Consider the following 20575-nt stretch of genomic DNA (forward strand, 5'->3'; position numbering starts at 1 on the left):
TACTTTTATTTTTCACCCATTGCAACACACAGGCATTTTTCCTAGTTAAATCAAATTTACCATGGAAATTTTGATTTTAAAAAGGAAATCATAAAGAAAGTCATCCAATGGTAGCCAGTTTGCGACTTTGCAATACTAACTAAACAGACACCAGTTCGCCATAACGAAGATTGATTGCCTAAATGGATCAAATCACCACATACGAATACAGTCCCGTGTAGCACATTGCAAATTTGCCATGAACCTAGTCTAAGATCCAGCAATTATACTCGACCAGAACTCCTAATCTACGCATACAACAGAACTCTGCCTACACAAACAACAGGCCAACAGCATGGGCCACGTGGTTCAAGGCATTGGGGAGTAACTTCCTTATATTTCATAGTTACTTCTTTATTAAAATTCCTGGATGTAAAATGGATGCTCATGGTTAGTAAATGGAGAAATGGGGAACGTTTGAAATTGCAAGTAATCAGATCCTACAAAGTGGCCTAGTTTATATATAAGAGGTCATCCAGAATCCGTCAAAACAATCATCTTGAAAGTTCATCTTTTAAATTGTACTCAGTTATTCACTATCAAAATTGTTGGTACATTGTGCCAGAACAAATGTCACGCAAGAACTATAAGTACCAAAATAGAAATTCTAGATGCAGAAGCTTGCCTTCAGAAAGTCCTGTCACAGGGTGATAATTGAACAATAAGGGCTCTGTTCAGCAGCCATACCTGCCACAGCTGCTGAGGCTGCGGCAGTTCAAAATTGCTGCAAACTGCAGCCACTTTGAACTGCTCCAGCTGCTACCGCTGCTAAAAAACGACTCCCAAAACACACCCAAGATGTTCAAGACCATAAATGTTTGGGCACAAAAAATGCTTTATTTTTTAGATGTATACTTCCTGGTCCTTGCTTGGGAGCCATCCTAGGTCAGTGTACTTCTCTGCAAGTTGGATTTGTGGTCAAGGAACAGAGCTGGTACAATGGGTTTCAGATGAAGATTAAAACACATTGAAATACAGATTGGTTTTCAGATGATAACACTAATCAGATGATGACAAAAGTGCATTGGTCAGTAACAAGGAAAAGAAACTGTACCTGTAGAATTCAATGGAGAAAATACCATGTTCTGATCCATGATCAAAGTCCATTTCAACAATCAAGAAATAACCAGTGACCTGACATAACTGACTTTTTCCCAATCAAGAAAGATCATTTCTTGTTCATATTGAAGACTTAAAGATGTAATATGCAGATGCAAAAGGAGAAGCCCATAGGAATGGCCCACATTATCTACAAATTCGTGATTTCTTTATCGTCTAGAAGTGAAACAATATGTCAATATACATAAACAATACGCTCACTTGTGAGCACCCACAGAACTCAGATATGTTAACCAGTAAATGTTACAGAAGAAAGAAATCTTACTTAGAAACAGTCCATGCTCTAACCAGTGACAATTGACTTTAGTCACTCTTACCATTTTGTTATGAGCTATGCTCTGGCCACGCATTCTCCACAAAGGTAAGAAGTCAAATATTCTCAGTGCAAAATTTGTTTATGATGCAGTTTCAACAATTAACGGCAATACATATGCAGAAACAGGATGTTGCGTAGGTATGAATGTGCGAAGAGGGAACTACACCTGGAATCCATGATTAGACTTAACCAAATTGAAAAATGAGTGACATGCACAGTTGCACACACAACAATCAGAAGCATTTCCTTCAAGTATCAGCTGCAAAGAACATAGAAAAATGAAAATATATCAAAATGAACTGCAAATTGAGAACTCTACATTATTTATACTTAATGGTCAACATGTTTGCAATAATCTAAAGCATGCAGTTCAGAGAACATAGATTCATATATCATCCCAAAGAGCAATTGGAAAGCAGTAGTCAGGTTCATAACCTCATTCATGATCAGACCAGGTGCAATATAAGCAATCACTCGACTGAATATAGAGAAATCGTAACATGGTTCAATTAATGCCCCAGTTGCATAATCTATCGGCATGGAGCATGGTCAAAAGGAAATAATGAACTGCTAAATACTGAAATGGCAGGATAACTGGACTCCCCTTTGACATGAAATCCCACAACCCCTAGACTCCACCTTTGACGTTAAATGGAATTACCACGTCACTCTCACAAGCACTACAGTTTATCCAACAGAAGGACAGAGTACATGCACAAATGGTTCAAAGTTTAAGAAGTCAATCATTTTGTCAAGCAACTGGCAAGTATGACAGTTTGTGATGCACCTAATTAGCATATCTGCACCGCTCAACAGGGATTAGAGCCATGTTGGAGGCTGCAAGGCAAGGAAATGTGTGGCAGCTAGGTGGCAATCTGCCTATGGCAGTGTGGTAACAACCTGATTGTAGGGGAGAGGTACAAGTTGCATGATAGGCTAGGCTTGAGTCGATTGATTCCATGTTGAGCTGTTTGACCAAGACCCAAGTGCACAATAGTAGATGGGGCAAAGATAAAGACACAAGGGGAGGAGCGTGGAGCATATGGCGCTAGGACAAGCGGTGGCACAGCGGCAAACACAGGAGATATGAAGCTTATGTGGTGGTATTTAAATAAAAGATTTAATGTCGTCAGTAGAAAAGATGCAAGTTTTTTTATGCAATGATAGGTTGTTTTTGAAAAGAACTGATGAATTTCTGAGAAAATATGGCAGGTTTCTCAAATCTTACCGGGTGGAAGAGAGAAACAATACAAAGATATTGAGGCGAACAAGAGATACTGGGAAAAAAAGGTGACATGGGGCTGGAGAGCATGGGAATCAAACCCACAGCCAGAATGATGCATCCAAGGCCTAACCAATAGAGCAAAATTCACCTTCTTCACTATATACATAGATACAGAAAATATATGAACCAATAGAGCAAAACTCCATTTTATCACGATATAACATAGACACAAAATAAATGGGTATTCAGCTACCCATCAAAATTGGTGCACCAGCCCTGCGTGAGGCCTTCTTTGGATATAAAAATTCCACGTTAATAAACAAAAATTGATTGTACAGGGTACTAATTTAGAACAAGGATCCAGTTACCATATCAGCCCCCTGATCAAAATAGTGGATTACAGTGTTCTAAAAAAACATTTACAAGGCCGCATACAAGGAACAGGTGCCCCAACCTTGTACCGCTTAAGCCACATAAGCGGCCAATCCACCGCATAAGCGGCCAATTATGCCGCATAAGCGCTACGAGGTGTGGTGACCACATGAAACCGCGTACCGCTTTTAAAAGAATTGATGGATTATCAAGATGTTCTGGAACATCCAACCCAAAAATTTCCTTACACGACTCAGTTTTGATCTGATGTTTGCTTGTTAGTATACATATAACATTACTCAATAACATTTAAATGCCCAACAATTATAAAATTCCAAAAAGGTACATAGCCTGTTACCTGTAAATCGTGAAACGATCAAGCATTCTTGGGGAAAATCCATGCAAATTTACATCTAAATAAAATGGAAAATGATGGCATATGAGAATAATGAAAATTTTAAATCTATCACTAAATTCCACATCCACAAGGCTAGCTGTATTATTTTAATTTCTGCAGAAGACTAATGCTTCGGAAGATCATGTGAAGAAGCTAATTTTTAGAGAAAATACTATAGCATAGCAAAAGCACCATACCTGAATCTTTGCAGCCATGCCAAGCATTGAGGTCAACAAACTGTAGGTCTTCAGTAGCAAGTTGAATGCACCAACACATTGCTATTGATATAAATATGTCCAGAAAGCAATGAAATAAATTAAGCATCATATAAAGTCGTTTCCCAACTCAAAGACAAAAGGTATAATTTTTTATGACAAGGGAAACCAAACAGACAAAAAACATTAACCACTACAACTATAGTTCTTCTACATGATTTAAGAATAAACAAAAGTAATAAACAAGAAATAGAGCAAACAGTTACAACAAAAGGAAACCTAATCCTCCAAATGAGATGTGTATCCACTTGTGGAAGAGCACATGCATTTTATTTGACGTCCAAAACAAGCATAGTAGGAATAAAAGCATGTATTTGGCAATCCAGAACCGTCGTCTTCAGAATACGACAAGATGCAACCGCAGAACACATGTCCTGAGCACTAAAACCCTTCCAAGCAATTTCCAAATAAAACCTTTTTTGTTAATCTGCATCTGAATTCTGGTTAGATTCAAAAATAACCAGCTGACAGTAACAGCCAAGTCAATTTGGTTATGTTTCCAACTTCCAAGCTCCTCTCATGATACAACCCAAGGCTGTTCCTTCTGCGGCACAACCAAACCATGTTCCTACTTCCTAGTCAAGGTAAACACCAAATGGAATCATCTACTATAGCACATAAAAAGCGCACACGGAGAATAAATCAGCAGATCTAAACATTCACAATAACTCAGGCATTGTTTCATCAGAACATCAGTACCACTCACTCCAGTCCTCACCCACCACTTACAGAGAGCTCTCCATTTTTCTGCCCTCCTCTCTAAGAAACCATCTGAATCACCCCCTCATTTGCTTGCCTGAATAAGGCATCTAAATAACCTAAATCCATGCCGCCGCCGCAACCGCCACAAGGACAATGAGGTTAAATTATTGAGGAGGGGGAGACCTCTCCTAAATAAGCCGGGGAACCCTAACCCTAACACGCTCCAAGCTCCTAAACCTAACAGCGGCAGTTCTAAATTAATTATTGTTCTCGTCGGCGGCGGTGGTGCCCGAGGCGGAGGCAGCGGATGCCATGGGGGGCTCGTCCGCGTTAGGCGGCTGCATGAGGAGCGCGGTGTAGTAAGGCACATGGACGAACGCGCCCCCATGCCCGCCGGCGGCGGCGGCGGCGGCGACCGAGGAAGAGCCGATGGCGACGGCGGCGGGGGGCGCCTCCTCCGGGGTGACGCCCGTCCCGGTGGCGGCGATGATGGAGGGCTCGGCCTGGCGGAGTAGCCACTCGATGGTCTCCCCGTCGGTGCGGTGGCCGAGCTCGCGGGTGAGCTGGAAGACGCGGGCGGCCACCATGGCCGGGATGCGGACGCGGCGGCCGCGGCCGGCGACCTTGGAGTGGCGGTCGGAGGAGGAGGGGGACTTCCTGGGCCTGACGCGGCGAGGGGTGGCGCCGTCGGAGGAGGGGGGCTCGGCGGCGGCGATGGAGAGGTCGGGGTTAGGGTTGGGGATGGCGCTAGGGTTTAGGGGTTGGGCGGGGACGAGGTTGTAGAGGATGAGGTCGGAGGAAGAAGCCATCATTGGTGGTGGTGGTGGTGGGGTGGGGGGATTCTGAGAGGTGGGGTCGGCGTCGGTCGGGGTGGGGTGGCTGGTGGTGGGGCAAGGACCGATTTATATACCGCGGTGATGGCCGTTTTCTCTTCTCCTGGGCCTACTGGGCCTTGTGGGCTGGTTCGGTTGGACTGTCTGGGCCTTTTCTACCGTTGTACTTGTTTGGAAAAGGTACACCAAAGGTCCCTCAACTTATCATCGGGATAAAAAAACGTCCTCAAACCGCAAAACGAGATATACGGAGTCCTTTAACTATACAAAACCGGTCACCCGAGGTCCTTTGGTGGTTTTGACCCCAGTTTTGGTCTACGTGGCGGCTGAGTCAGCGTGGGATCCATGCAGACCCCACATGTCAGCTTGCCACATCATCACCCTCTCCCCTCCTCTCCCTTTCTCCTCTCTCTCTCTCTCACTCTTCTCTTATCTACCCTATAAGAGCACCCGCAATGGTAAAGTAATGTGCTATCTATAAAACATGTACATCTCAACAATAGACTAGATTAATAGTAAACTATCTCAATAGTATGTCTACATGGGTATCTATAGCTCTTTAATACATTGTCTCGTTTTTCTCTATAGACTATCTCCAGGTTAGTAAATAGCTTTGCTCTCTCTCTTCATTTAATATCTTCCAAGTAGGAAAATATACTGACATGGATCTTTTATAGAGAGCCTATAGATAACCATTGCGGGTGCCCTAATGCACCAACTCATTTTACTCATCTTTCACTCCTACACTATTACATTTATCACTCAACGGTTCAGATCGTCCAGTGTAAAATCGAAGGATCGAGATCAATCCTACCTCCACCTCCCTGAATTGCGCACTCCCCCCCTCTCTTTCTCGCCTTCCAGATCCTCATCCCACACGCACATCCCTCTCCCCGTCTCTTTCTCTCGCACTGCCCCATCTCCAGTGTGTCGCCGCCGACGAATCTCCTCACCCCGCCGTCGCCCCTTCCCTTTCCCCCACCGCCGATGAAACTCCTCGCCCCGCCGTCGCCCCTTCCCTTCCCTTCCCCCCCACCGTTCATCGGCGACGATCCCACCTTCGGACCTACCGGATCCCTCTCCACCAACGGTAGAGACCCTCATGCCCTACCGGATTGATTTGATAATTACAAGCTCCATCCACACCCAGTGCTCCACTCAGGTTTGATCCTAATTCGCTGCCTGCTCCACTCCTTTGATCCCTGTTCCCCCCTTTTGTCCAGATAATCGCACACTTGGGCAAACTCAACCAAATTTCGATTTTCAGATATATTGTCATATAGTGTTACACAATGAGAATTCCTGCTCACAACTAAATAGCTGGACGTGCTCCTATTTTCTTGCAATGCTATATGTTAGTTTTGAGATGCAGCGGCTAAGCGAGTAGAATTTGTGAGCTATCTAAGTAGGATATGATTTAATTGGTGCAAGGTTAATCGCAATAGCAGACATTTTGTAGATTATTATTCTCTACCCTCTGAGTAAAAAACTGAAAATAGATGTCTTAGCAAATTCTTCAGAAGTTCAGCAGACCAGTGTGCGTGACCCCGCTGATTGGAAACCTCCTGTGCGCATATCCTGCTGTTTCCAGTCCATGTCCTCAGTTCATGACCTGAATTGAAGGTAAAAGCAGTTTACCAATATTTTTACTCCTTAAAAAACAAAGGTTTTTACTCTGCCAATTGATTTATTCCGTGATATAAATCAGCCTCTATTGAAACCTATAGTGCTGAAGTTATGCTTTATGAATCAGTACTATTTTCTACCGCCAACCATTGCAAGTATTCATTATGGTCTTTATCATGGTTTATGGTTTATTATGACCACTAGCAATGCAGCGTGCACAATATATATATATATATATATATATATATATATATATATATATATATATATATATATATATATATATATATATATATATATATATATATATATATATATATATATATATATATATATATATATATATATATATATATATATATATATATATATATATATATATATATATACACACACACACCAAATATATATACTGATTCCTTTAGTTGTCTCTCATATACAATTAATGGATATATCTAAAAACTGAACAGTACGGGGCACAATGCAGCAGGAAAAGGGCTTTGAATGAAAAGTATGAACATAAATTTATATCATGCCAAAAGCATATATTCAAGCCTAGCTTTCATTAAAATACAAAAGTACTTTCCTCTAGAAAAATACGAAAGTCCTTGGATATAACAATACACGTGCGGTGTGTGTGAATTAACATGGTAGATGTCATATCAATTAACTCATGTGTAATGTGTTGCGATTTAAAAAAGCCACTTCTGCATGGTTGTAGCTTTTGTGATCTTATATGCAAAGAGAAAGGTAAAATGAAAATATCAACCTTGCTCACATTATTCATGTTTGTGTTGATTCTTTTTCTAAGTGTATTTTAATTTGATCTTTGTTTCAGGCTATAGGAAACACCGTACCTCTTATGAACAGTTATGCTACAGAAGTCCTTTTTGGGAATTTGGGTTCAATCACACTTGGAATTAATATAGAAATTTATTTTGCTATAAAATATGAACATTGCGGCCACAAAGAGTGTTAATTTTCTTCCAGTTGATTAAAGGAAATTCTCCATGAACCCAAGTTTAACCACTTTGTTCCTTTGCTATAGGGTACAGTTCTTTAATTTATCAGGTGAAACCCCGCGCATTGTTGCGGGAATTAGTATGATAACAATAAAAAAATAACGTGTAAGATAGCTAAATAACATCAGATTAAGTAAATTAATATGATTTATGATAATTTAAATTTAAATAGTATGCAGAATGGTGATTCAAACGTAAAAAGTAAGGTGATATGACTTTATGGAAGAAGAAAAGTAGGGAGATAGTTTGGACCGTAGATTAATCATCTAAATTCTAAAAACAATTGATGTGATATGACTTAATTAGAGGAAAAACTAAAAAATATAATTCGAACCATAGATTAATCATTTAAGCAATTACTAAGTGAGGATGAGCTATATAAGTATATATGATATCATAAAACATAATGAAGATATACATTGGAACATTATGTGAATTATGTTAGATGATAATTTAACATGTTTGTATTTGAAAAGCTCTTAAATTATAAAAACTATAAAGATATAGCATGTTTGCTTGATGTTTAAATGTGATGAAGATATAGCATGTTTGCTTGATGTTTAAATGTGATGATTGTTAGTGGATGATGATGTGCCATCTTGTTAGTGGATGATGATGTGACATCTTTGCATGTTAAGCTTAAGGAGTTAGTGGGGGATAACTTTATAGTAAGATAGGATTAGTGTATAGTGAATGATACTGTGTAAATGTTTCATCTTTACATGAGCTAATTTGTGTGTGTTTTTAAATGCATGCAGCGTCTTGTCTCTTCTTGTACAATGGTGACCACAAGGTTATATCTATACTAATATAAAAAGGAAGAGTTGTACCTCTCCAATCCTACTGGTGAAATCACCCGGATCAATCTCTACCGTCCATCCGCCATCTGATCTAATCTCATACGTCCGTTATCCTCCTAACTGTGCACAGCGATGAGCGATTCCACCTATTCAGAAATCACGCGATGACTACGCCGCACAAATCCCCACCGCCTCCTCCGCCCCCTCGCTCCTCCCCGCCGCGACAACTTCGCCCCCCAAATCGCCCCCGCCTCCTCGCTCCTCCCTCCTCCCCCGCTGCCTCCTCGCTCCTCCTCGCCGCCCGGCGAATCCCGCGCCTCCTCGCTTCTCCTCCACACCCACGAATCCCCGCCGTCTCCTCGCTCCGTGCGCATCCTCCCTCCTCCTCGCGACGGGGCAACGAGGTCGTCCCCTTCCGCTGCCACCCCCGCTGCCCACGCCGGAGATTAGGTCATCCCCAGCCACCGCCGGAGCCGTGGTCTTCCCTGGAGCCGACGTCGTCCCCAGTTGCCGCTGGAGCCGAGTTCTTCCCCATCCGCGGTGGCCGCCGAAGTCCACCGCTGCCCCCGACGAAGTCGAGGTCTTCCCCAACCGCGGCCTGACCCGCCAGCGCTTGAATACACTCAACCGATCCAACATCCTCCACTTGCGCCGGCGAGAGCCTTCCTCCACTCCAGCGCCTCACCGTACACTCCACCGTAGCTCGGTCATCCTTAGTCGCACACCGATACACGAAGGCGAGGTCGGAGCCCCTGGTGCCGCCACGAGCGAGAGGCAATTCGCCGTTGCGGCCGCGCTCGTCGCGCAAATACCGGAACGCAAGTGGTCCCTTTCCTACCGCCGCAAGCGAGGAGTTGCGTCGCTACATGCACCCCCAAGGTCTTCCTCCACCGATCTGTCCTGTAACTACAACGATTGGCTACAACTCTTGTTCATCGCAATCCCTTTTCTTGTTCCTTCTAGCTTTACAAATTTTGAGGGAGATTGAAGGCGACCTGTCCGGGTTCAGGTTCTGCTTGGCGCATATGTTCTGCATGAATACAATACGCAGAACAAACTCATGATTGGTTCCTCGGCCTTGCTAGGAACATGCAAATGCTGATGTGATGTTTTGGTTGCTCAGATCCATCAGTGGGATTTCATCAACGACAAACATTGATAGTGGTTCTGACAAATATTCATGTATAGTGGTTCGATCTACATTAGGTAGTACTCTGGATCAATTGAATGCTCAAAAAAATATTTTAATCAACATTTGTGATCTGAATGTAATAAAGTTTATCACGACTCACCTTTGCAGCTCGGCCCGGTAATGCAGGAAGCTTTACATCACCATCGCTTGCAGTGACAAGTAAATAATACACATCATGTTCGCTTCTTTTGCAAAGCTATTATGCCGCTGCCAGTTAATTGCTAATTGTATATCTCTGAAATTAATTTATACAGATCGATGGTATGTAACAGCTTTTAAGCTTGTGATTTCTTCACTATATATCATGTACTGTTTGAGTTAACTAATTCTAATTTACTGGCAAACACCGTAGGGAATACCACTAATTTAAGTGCTCTCGAGTTAAAGAAGATAGCAAGCTCGGATGAGGTACGCTTTGCTCAATTGTAAGCAGTAGCAAGCTAAGGTTCAACAGAACCATGAGTACAAGCAGCGGAAGGATGCATCAATCTACAACTGCCACAGGTGATGTAATGCTCTCAAATTTTTTGCAAAAGAAAAAAAAAACCTGAAGCGGTGCCACCCGTAATGACATTTGTGCACCAAGTATTTCACTGCAGTTTTACTGCAATATTCAGGGTTTGCATTCTAGAAATTGGGGTTTTTTCCGTGGGGGGAGGGGGCGAAAGAACCAAAATCACTGAATTTATTTGAAAAATTGATGAATTTTGAATGATTTAGAATAAGCTTTGACCAAATTCACAAAAACATGAAAAAAGGAGAAATTTCGGGTGAGATATATGCTTGCCGGTGGAGAGGGGGCAAAATTTTGAAAATTTTGTTCCGAAATTGCAATCACGGGCAAGATTTCCCTAATCGCAATTTCCCCATTGCAATGTTGAGCTTGCTTTTAGCTGTCACTCTAGCTGGTAATCACTTAATTTCGGATTTGTTTCAACGGTTGGTTTGACATGAGCCTATCAGGTTGAAATGTCCTCAAGCTTAAATGTAAGCGTCTCTTTCAGTTTGTATGTATGCACATATAACTCCATAGGTCAAGAGAGTTTTATTCTAGCAGACTTAAATATAAGTGAATATCCCCTTTGTATATACCAATGATCAATTTTGGAGCTCAGGACAATGGAACTATGGCTTCATTTCCTTAAAAAGTGCATCAGTTGAATCCAGTGTATATTCTACAAGTTATAAGCATGGATTTTGATGTTTCTCCTCTGATAATTTGCATTGTTTTTGGGAAGTTTGAATATTTGCTTTGTGCTGATGACTTCTAATTACTAATGATGTAATTCATAAATTTTATCCATCAGCATATGCTTGCTTGGACGGTTTGTTATTTCTTTTTATTTGGACATACGTAGTTTGCTTGAAAATTTTGATGTGGCTAAAAGAGCATTTGGTTTCTTAGGAAGATGCCTGATGCTAATGTCTTCTCAAGCTTTTGGATTGTAAGGTGCTTTTCATGTTTTTAATCCAGTGCTAATATCCATGTTTTAAATCCTTTTCATCACCATTGTGGATATATTATTTATTTGTAGCTTCACGAAAAAAGTGTGGACTCCAGGATTAAATTAAATCTTAAAAAGATATACGCTATTCCAATTTCAGATTATGCCTTTTCCATGATTTGATATGTTTCCCTTTTTCCAGTCTAATAGTGGAACCCTTTCCTTGTGGGAATTCCATGAAAGATATTGGTCTCCAGATTTTAAGATTGGTAGATCCTTTCGTGGCTGCCACTTCAACTGCAGGTGTGTGCATAGTTTAGCAATATGACCACTTTAGATTAATATTGTGGTCAAGGAAAATATAGAGGCGTTTTGACAAATGTTAGTGTTTCTGGAATGTTCACACTTGCTATCTACTTTTTTACTTCAATTAAGGCAACTATAGACAATATTCTTTTTGAAATTATATGTGATGACCATTTCTTACAAGTGAAATGGATGTAAATTTGTGTTTTGTAGATCACGTGAACTTCTGTGGACTCACGGCAGGAGCTGTATACACCTCATTGGTGATCATGTAAATGCTATTTTTAGTTGCTGGCCATGAGGGATATATTTGAAGTATTGTTGGTGAAGATCTGAGTTTTTTTTCCTGATAAGATATTGTAGGCTGTGGGGTTTAATTCAATACCATAAATACAAATATCTTGCTTTGAGCTTTTCAAGTGTTTATCAAGCTATGACAAATTATATGTTTGGTATTGTTAGTTGCTTTGCATTTTTTTATTGTTTAAAGGAGTATGTTAAGTTACATTATAGTACATATAGTTCTTAAACTTTTTAGTATGTTGTATATTTTGCCTGACATATATTACAGGAAAATGCAAGAAATTTGAAGTGTTTTTATATGATTACTATAGTTAATATAGGAAACGTGCATTGCACGTGCACGATTACTAGTGTTAGTATAGGTCCCCACATGTTCAATGTGAAAACTCTGCGAAATTTTATAGACCCAACTGCAATTAATCAATGAACCGAGGTCAATACGAGTCATATCGTGCTGATATCAGCGGTGTTAACGGGATAGAAAACACGATCGAAGATGATTATGTTCGTCTGCCTGATGAAATTGTCATTGGTTATGTAAACATTGAAGATTCAGTGAACGCACTGATTGAATATGTGAATATGTGTTTCCCTCACTTAATGATGAGAGATATACGACCTCCGCGGAATATATGAGCACACGGGCCATTCTCTCAACAGAAAATGATTTCGTGGATAAGCTGAACAGGAAGATGATCGACAGGTTTCCTGGCGAGGAAAAGATTTACCATAGCTTTGATTATGTCGATGATGATTCCCAAAATAACTACCCTTTGGACTTTCTTAACACGATAACTCCAAATGGCCTCCCTCCACATGAGCTGAAAGTTAAGGTTAACTGCCATGCTATTCTCCTCCGCAACCTTGATCCTAACAATGGATTATGCAATGGAACAAGATTAATGATCAGGGCATTCCAAGACAATGCAATTGATGCTGAAATCGTTGGTGGACATCATGCACGAAAAAGGGTGTTCATACCAAGGATCCCTCTATCTCCTTCAGATGATATTTGCTTTCTTTCAAGTTTAAGAGAAAGCAATTTCCAATACATCTAAGTTTCGCAATGACAATTAATAAATCACAAGGACAAACCATCCCGAATGTCGGTATCTATCTTCCAGAGCCTGTATTCTCGCATGGGCAACTTTATGTTGCATTATCAAGAGGGGTGTCGAGAAAAACGACAAGGATTTTGGCAAAGCCTAAAAAAGAAGTGCACCCCAAGGAAGGTGCACAAGTCACTATGATGTTATATCTTTTTCAATTTGAGTTATCAAATGTCACCCCATAGCATTAGCATGGGCATGTAATAGAAAAATAATTATAATATGAAAATGCACTATATTATATAAAAAAAATATCACCCACTAGTGATGCATTATAATGACGCAGATATATACACACAAGCACACCACATACAGAAATGACGCTTGTGAGATGAATAAATAGATATCAACGCCATTGTAAATTATTTTGCGTGTCACGGATATATGCATTATATATCATACTATTATGCATTATGACTTAAGACACATATATGCGCATTATCATATATCTTTAATATAATATTATTATGCATTATGACATGGGGCACAGATATATGCATTATATATCTGCATCAATTGGTATATCATATTATTATACTTTATGTTAAATATATTTTATGTACGAAGTAAATTGAATTAAAGCTCAAATGTATAGTTCATATAGTAATATCTTTTTTGCTAACATGAAAATTTTAAAAATTATTAAAGACAAATAGAGTTACACCGTAAGCACGGGCATATTATAGTCTTCTCTGGGCGACTGGGCGAGCACGGCTGCGGAGAGGCGGCGTCGGCGGGCAAGAGCGGTGCGGCGTCGGCGGAAGAGAGCGGCGGCGGCGGTGGGCAAACGCGGTTGCGGATGGGGAGAGGCGGCGCCGACGACTCTGCGCCGCTCGGCCTTGTCGTCATCGGCGGCTCCGGGCACGGACCTCATCGTCGGCGTTGGCGGCGGGGGTGGCCTCTCCGGCGGCGGCAGTGGCGGGGAGGGGATGGCTCCTCCGGCTGCGACGGCGCGGGAGAGGCCGGCGGTGAGGGCGCGGAGAGGGAGGAGGCGGAGAGGCCGGCGGCGAGGGCGTATGAGGAGGAAGGCGCCGTCCGCGGTTTGCTGCTGCTTTCCCTTCAACGTCGTCGAGCTCGTCGTCCTCGCGGCCGTCCGCGTTCCCGCCACACTCTGCCGCTACGCCGTCCGAGGTGGACGCCGCCGCTGCGTCCGCTCCGCGAAGCGGAAGGCCGCCAAGGCCAGGAAGGTAGAGGCCGAGTTCCCGGGCACGCCCATGGCCGAACACCTCGGGTAGGAGGAGGCGGCACGGCGGAAGTCGGGACTGCAGGCGGCGCTGCACCGGGTGGCACGCTTGCTCTCTGGCGCCGGGGAAGACACCCCCCCCCGGGCGCCGACCACCGCGTGCTACTCTCCGTCCTCGCTTGCCCGCTCTCCCCCGTCCCCATCCTCCCCCCGCCATGTATGTTCTTGATCATGTTCTCTGCTTCGTCTTCGTCGTCTATGCGAAGCTTGGTTTGGTTTGCTTATGGTTGGTTGGTTGTTGATGGTGCGTGCAGGTGGCGTCGTCGGCGCAGTACATCGTGATGTGGCAGCTGGCGCCCAGCATGTGGATCGTCGATTATTTTGCCGATTATTCCATTGTGCCGATTATTTTGTTATTTTGGTGCTCGTCGTCGGGATGCCGATTATCTCCATTCCTGATGGCGCCGTCGTTCTTGGCGAGGCCCAGCGGGAGGCTCGTCGTGCTCCGGCCGGGAAGTTGCCTACGAAGGAGACGGCGACTAGCAGCAGCACCAGCCATTGGCCTCGTCGCCGGCGACAACCTCACCGTCCCGCTCCGCTGCGCCTGCCCCTCGCTGCCACAGTTCGCCGTGGTGGTGGCCGCGGCGCTCGACGCTCGTCACGACATGGCCTGCACAAGAGGAGAGAAGTGAGAGAGAGAGAAAAGGAGAGAGACGACGTGGACACCTGACACGTGGGGCCCACGTGAGTCCCACGCTGACTCAGCCGCCACGTAGACTAAAACCGAGGTCAAAACCACCGGAGGATCCTGGGTGACCGGTTTTGTATAGTTAAGAGATCCAACATATATGGTTCTGCGGTTCGAGGATGATTTTGTATCCCAATGACAAGTTGAGAGATCTTCGGTGCAGTTTTTCCTACTTGTTTTAATATAGCAAGAGTTTATTTTGCCTCTCTCACTTATAAGCTGAGTCACCTAGTCTGATTCTTGTCCACCGGATACAGAGACTTTCTCAGTGGTTTATTACGAGGTGGTTTTGGTTGATGTAGTGTCTACGCGGTACGTTGATTTGGTATCCATCTAACGTGATATCTACATTGCATACGTACACGATATGCTCAATGGGCGTGGATGTGGGTCTAATTTTTCGCCCATTGACACGTAGCCGAGTTTTATATTTGCTGGTGGATAACGCATACCTGATCTGGTATATGTCATATGTGTATAGCTGTTTTTCCCCCAATCTATCGTACCTCTTCCTCATTGGCCCATTTAATTAGACATTGTTGGCAACTTTTTTGACAAGTTGATAAGCACGATCGTAGCACCTAATGCCTTGCATGATCCTAGAGTCGCCAACCACCTCAATCTAGCAAAAGCTAAACCAAGATGGGTTTTGATAACTAAACCGGCTAGTGGAGCCGATTCTAGATAACTACCCGTCTCGTGGGCAAAACGAAAGGTTTTCAGGACAAACATACGAAGAGGTGTCGCACTCTCGCAACGGCGGCGGACGATTTACGGCGCAAATCGACAAAGATGGATAAACTAAGAGAAAACTAAAATCAATATGAAAAACGATTCGATTGATTGATTGTAGATTGGATAGTTACAATTGAACCGGTCATGTCCCTTATATAGGGGTTGGTCTTGTCCTCTACAGGCCCTCCTCCATGTCCAACTCAGGATAGAATCCAAAGGAAACTTGAAATATGCCTTCCCGAGCAAGGAAACCCGAGATCCGACGAAAACAGACCCGGACTCAGATTCTGCCTGTCTGACCGGCCACACACCGCCGGTCTGACTGGCCCTCACTCGGCGGTCTGACCGGCCAACACTCCCAATCAGAGGAAACCAGCAGACTTCCAAACTTTGACAATTTTCCCTATTTTATCTCTAGGTGTCAAATTTGGGTGTAAACAGACATCGATGTTGATCCTTGGATGCTTGAAAATTAAAGTGATAACTAAACTAGCTTGTTAATTGTGTTGCTCTTTTTGATTGTACTATATGAAACCCAGTGTGTTACAGAATGTAAGATTGTAAGATGGATTTGGTTTTGTAGCTAAAAAACGTAGCTATACTAGATGAAACCATGTGTATTCATACGATAATATTGTGGAATAATGATGGAAGTAGAATGTAAGATAATTTTGGCTTTGTATAGTTATTTGCATCTTTGAACAATCATTTAAAAAACTATAAATAATTGAGATGTGTGCTCTATAACAATTTAGATCAAACATATATTGATCATCTAAAGGCAAAACTAAGGTGATATAATTTAAGTGAGGTAAAAAGGAGACAAATCGGATCATAAATTATTGAGTGAATTGCTCTTTGGACTAGTAATTTTTATCCAAGTTTCGGTTTGGATTAGGTGGTTTTACAAAAGATTCAAACTGGACTAGTTTTCTTCTCCATCTCTCCTCTTCCTACTGGTTTTTTCTTCATTGAGATGGTGCCATGGATCAACCCGTGCAAGAACATAACTAGGATTTCTTCTCTCAGATCTGTTCCTAAGCTCGAACTCACAAAATCAAGTCAAAAGGCAGCTCACTACTGTAGTTATTGCCTGTGAGCTCACAATCAAGTGATTTTTCTCAGCTCACATGACTTTGGTGGGAGAAAAGGAGCCAAAAAAATAAAATCAAGGTGTTGGATGGTCAAGATAGAGTGTTTGACTGGTGTGTTTACTTGCTGGTGAGCTAATGAAATCAAGGAGTGAGTGGCAGCAAAGTAGGTTAAAGGCAAGGAACACAATTACACAAAGGATGGTCCAATGTAAAAACTTTGACAATAATAAATCTAAAGTATAGCTACGTTTAGTTATCACTTTGACAATAATAGATTTTTGTCCAAAGTAAAAACTTCAAACATATTATAATTCAAAGTGAAACTTTGACAATAATAAATCACCTAAAGTATTATTCACTCTAAATTATTCTTTATCGAAATAGCTAGCAAGAAAAGAAAATATAATTGACTAAAATTATTAGGGATGTACTATACATAATTATACGATACTTATATTATTAAAACCCATTAGGTTGCCCATAAGGGGGGTCGTCAGGCATGGTCATGTTATTGGTTTTTGAGTGCTTAGCCTAGCACCCTATTAATCTGCTTGTGGAAGGGCCAATATTTTGGGGAATGGTCCAAGGGAGCATTCGTTCTGGTGACATAGGGTGAGAAAGGACATCGTATTCCGCGCGCACGCTTCCCAAACTAAACAGTACGTTTTTTGCAAAAAAATTTCTATAGGAAAGTTGTTTTAAAAAATCATATTAATCTATTTTTAAAATTTAAAATAGTTAATACGTAATTAATTATATGCTAATGGCTCACCTCGTTTTGCTTATCTTACTAATCTTCTTATTCTCCTCCTCCTCAAACTCACCCTAAGGTCAAACTCACCCTAAGGATGCTATGTGTGGGTTGGATACACCCTGCTCTGCTGTAGCCTTGAAGTGGTGTGTTGCAAATAAATGTAAGCAGCGAGCAAACATTTATACTCCACTCTCTATAGGGCTATTGTCTCCATATATTCCTAGATAGTACGCATGTTGCCACAGAATGTTAGCGTGTAACGTGCAGTATAAAATTACATGAGAAACAACTATTCTTGTAGGTAGAGAAACTATGGTAATCTGAACTGTTAAAATGCCATCATGTCAAAAATAATAAGTTATGATGTAATTTCTAGTGATGGATTCTAAAGTAATAGTTCAAATGCGTTGTTCTTTTTAGATTACTTCAGATTATATGTTTTCTAAAAAGTTTTTTTTCAACTATATTGCTTATTATACCACTACTTTTAATCTATTTAAAGTTTTTTCAAAGAATATTTAGTTTATCCTTACAATCAATTGGGAAGATAGTATGTGACAATAATTATTACCTGATTATATTTCTATACGATTTGGAAAACATATCTTTAAGCTATTTTAAGTTATTTTAAAAAATATTTAATTTATCCCTATAATCAAGTAGATAATCTGAGCCAACAATTGAAATTATCGATTGGGATTATACAAAAGATAAAGTCTAGGTGCACCTAAACTCTTACCAACACCACATATTATATTGTGAGTACATGTAGATTTTTATATATTTAAATTAAACGGTTGAGATTATTGTTCGGAAGAGTTTTATAAAGAAAAACTTTGTTTGTACGTGTACCAGTGCTTTTGATAGATAGATTATGACATGCCGGTTGAATTTTATTGGGTACATGAGTCCATCCAACAAAGGGCGGTGCCTCTCCATGACGCGCGCACACCGTCCAGTGTGCGTGCGTGTCCAGTGTGGGTGCGTGTCTGCCTGCGTGCAAGTTGCTCCGTAGCTGTGAAGCCCCGAAGCCCCTCCGCGGCCGGCGGGAGTTAGAGATCGCGTGCAGTGATGGGGATCTGTGCTTTGGACTTTGGGAGGCTGGCCATGGGCCAAGCACAAGATGCCAATCGAAACGCAAAACCGAACCATACCGACCACCACCCAGTGATAATGCGCCATTGTTTCTTTTCTTTTTTTCCCCCTCACAAACACTGTGAGAATTTACTATTTGTCACTGTACTAAAATACCGGTGCTCAAATATCACTCTTCCAAATATTCATTCCCAAATACCACTCGAGTCTTTATGTCAGCCTCACTTTTATTTGAATGTAAAGTAAGGCTGACATGTGGCCCTAGGTGATATTTGAGAATAAAAATCTGAGAGAATGGTATTTGAGCACTACTCCCTTCGTCCCATAATATAAAAGATTTTAAGTTTTGTTTGTACTGTTTGACCACTCATCTTATTCAAAAAATTTGTGCAAATGTAGAATACGAAAAGTTGTACTTAAAGTACTTTGATAATAAAGTAAGTAACAAAAAATAAATAATAATTTTAAAAATTTTTGAATAAGACGAATGGTCAAACAGTGCAAACAAAAACTTAAAATCTCTTATATTATGGAACGGAGGGAGTAGCATTTTGGTAGAGTGACAAATAGTAAATTCTCCCCACAAACACGGGATGTTGGGTACTACTACATCCGTCCCAAAATACTTGTCGCTTTGATTTTTTTTTAACTTTTGATCATTCGTCTTATTTAAAAAATTAAAAAAATATTATTTATTTTGTTTGTGATTTGCTCTATTATCAAAAACACTTTAAGTATGACTTATCAATTTTTATATTTGGACCAATTGTTCAAATAAAACGAATGGTCAAACATCGTAAGAAAAAAGTCAAAGTGACCATTATTTTGGGACGGATGTAGTAGTTAATTGATGGATTTGGTTATTGGCAATGCGATCTAAATTCTTATACTCCCTTCCTCTTGTCATTAATATATACTTCCTTCATTTTAAAATAAACTAGTTCCTGGTTACGAATCTGGATGTAGACAAATTTGGACATAGCCTACATTTAAATTCGTAGCTAGGAATTTATTTATTTTGAGACAATATGGTGTATAGTGTTCTAAGACTATTTTACGAAACATTTTAAAACTTTAACAACTAAAAATGTGTCCTAATATAACCTAGTATATACTTTAACAACTAAGGTCATGGGCCCACGTGGCCACAGTGCCACACTCCGCACGCAACAACTCAACAAGGGTTGTGTTTAGTTCACACTAAAATTGGAAGTTTCGTTGAAATTGGAACGATGTGATGGAAAAGTTGGTAGTTTTTGTGTGTAGAAAAGTTTTGATGTGATGGAAAAGTTGGAAGTTTGAAGAATTATTTTGGAACTAAACACGGCGAAGAAGCATCACCATTTTTGAAACAAAAGAACCATCACCATTTACTATTTATTTTGGGGATGGCTAAATAACTGGGTATAGATTTTTAGATCAAAATCATGCAAATTACTTACCTTTGAAATTGCTTTGTGATTCTTGTTCTAACTATCCTAGAAAATCTCATACAGCTCCGACGATACCTTTTCTAACTTCGGGGACCTCTATGAAAGTAATGGAGTTAAGGTTTAGGGTCTCGGAATTGGGGTAGGGGTGGGACAGGGTAGGGAGAGGGATGGGGGAGGAGGCTGCCAGTTTGGGGAAAGAGAAGAGGAAGGGAGAGGAGCCCGTTTGGAGGGCCTCAACGGCACCGTTGAGCCCTTCCGGCCAGCCAGCGAGTCCGGACTGCGATGGTGGAGGCGGTGCAGATTGGGTGCTAGTGAGCGTAGGGAGCGCGAGGGGGCATCAGGAGATTGAGAAGAAGGACAAGGGTTTTATTGTTTGGTTGTTCATTATAAAATTTAAGCAATCTGAAGGTTTATAATTTGCACAATTTCTATAGGGTTTCAGTTAAATGGTG

General features: G+C 41.4%; 2 protein-coding genes and 1 long non-coding RNA gene across 7 annotated transcripts; 2 read left to right on the plus strand and 1 right to left on the minus strand.

Annotated features, from left to right (window-relative positions):
- Positions 1–4328: 4328 nt before the first annotated feature.
- LOC4335133 (transcription factor PCF1-like) lies at positions 4329–5312 on the minus strand. The gene has a single exon (NM_001419104.1). It carries the CDS (start codon positions 5255–5257, stop codon positions 4703–4705), a length of 555 nt encoding a protein of 184 aa, NP_001406033.1. The 5' UTR covers positions 5258–5312; the 3' UTR covers positions 4329–4702.
- Positions 5313–8920: 3608 nt separating this feature from the next.
- LOC136356265 (uncharacterized) lies at positions 8921–12082 on the plus strand. 5 transcript variants are annotated; one of them, XR_010740951.1, is made up of 7 exons: positions 8921–9605; positions 9690–9735; positions 9850–9932; positions 10027–10179; positions 10271–10422; positions 11566–11666; positions 11883–12082. It is a non-coding gene; the product is annotated as an uncharacterized lncRNA (long non-coding RNA). The 5 variants fall into 5 exon arrangements; XR_010740949.1 differs by having other exon boundaries at positions 9456–9605; positions 9812–9932; XR_010740948.1 differs by lacking the exons at positions 8921–9605; positions 9690–9735 and adding an exon at positions 11324–11368 and having other exon boundaries at positions 9736–9932.
- Positions 12083–13730: 1648 nt separating this feature from the next.
- LOC107278778 (uncharacterized) lies at positions 13731–15221 on the plus strand. The gene is made up of 2 exons (XM_015779781.3): positions 13731–14481; positions 14579–15221. Exons 1-2 carry the CDS (start codon positions 13881–13883, stop codon positions 14992–14994), a joined length of 1017 nt encoding a protein of 338 aa, XP_015635267.1. The 5' UTR covers positions 13731–13880; the 3' UTR covers positions 14995–15221.
- Positions 15222–20575: the final 5354 nt, after the last annotated feature.

Source organism: Oryza sativa, chromosome 4 (genome assembly GCF_034140825.1).
Source record: "Oryza sativa Japonica Group chromosome 4, ASM3414082v1".
Lineage (NCBI taxonomy): Eukaryota > Viridiplantae > Streptophyta > Magnoliopsida > Poales > Poaceae > Oryza > Oryza sativa.

Coding starts and splice junctions, on each gene's coding strand:
- LOC107278778 (XM_015779781.3), top strand. CDS start 13,881: ATGGGGAGAGGCGGCGCCGACGACTCTGCGCCGCTCGGCCTTGTCGTC. Junction 14,482..14,578: donor CCCCATCCTCCCCCCGCCAT/GTATGTTCTTGA, acceptor TGGTGCGTGCAG/GTGGCGTCGTCGGCGCAGTA.
- LOC4335133 (NM_001419104.1), bottom strand. CDS start 5,257: ATGATGGCTTCTTCCTCCGACCTCATCCTCTACAACCTCGTCCCCGCC.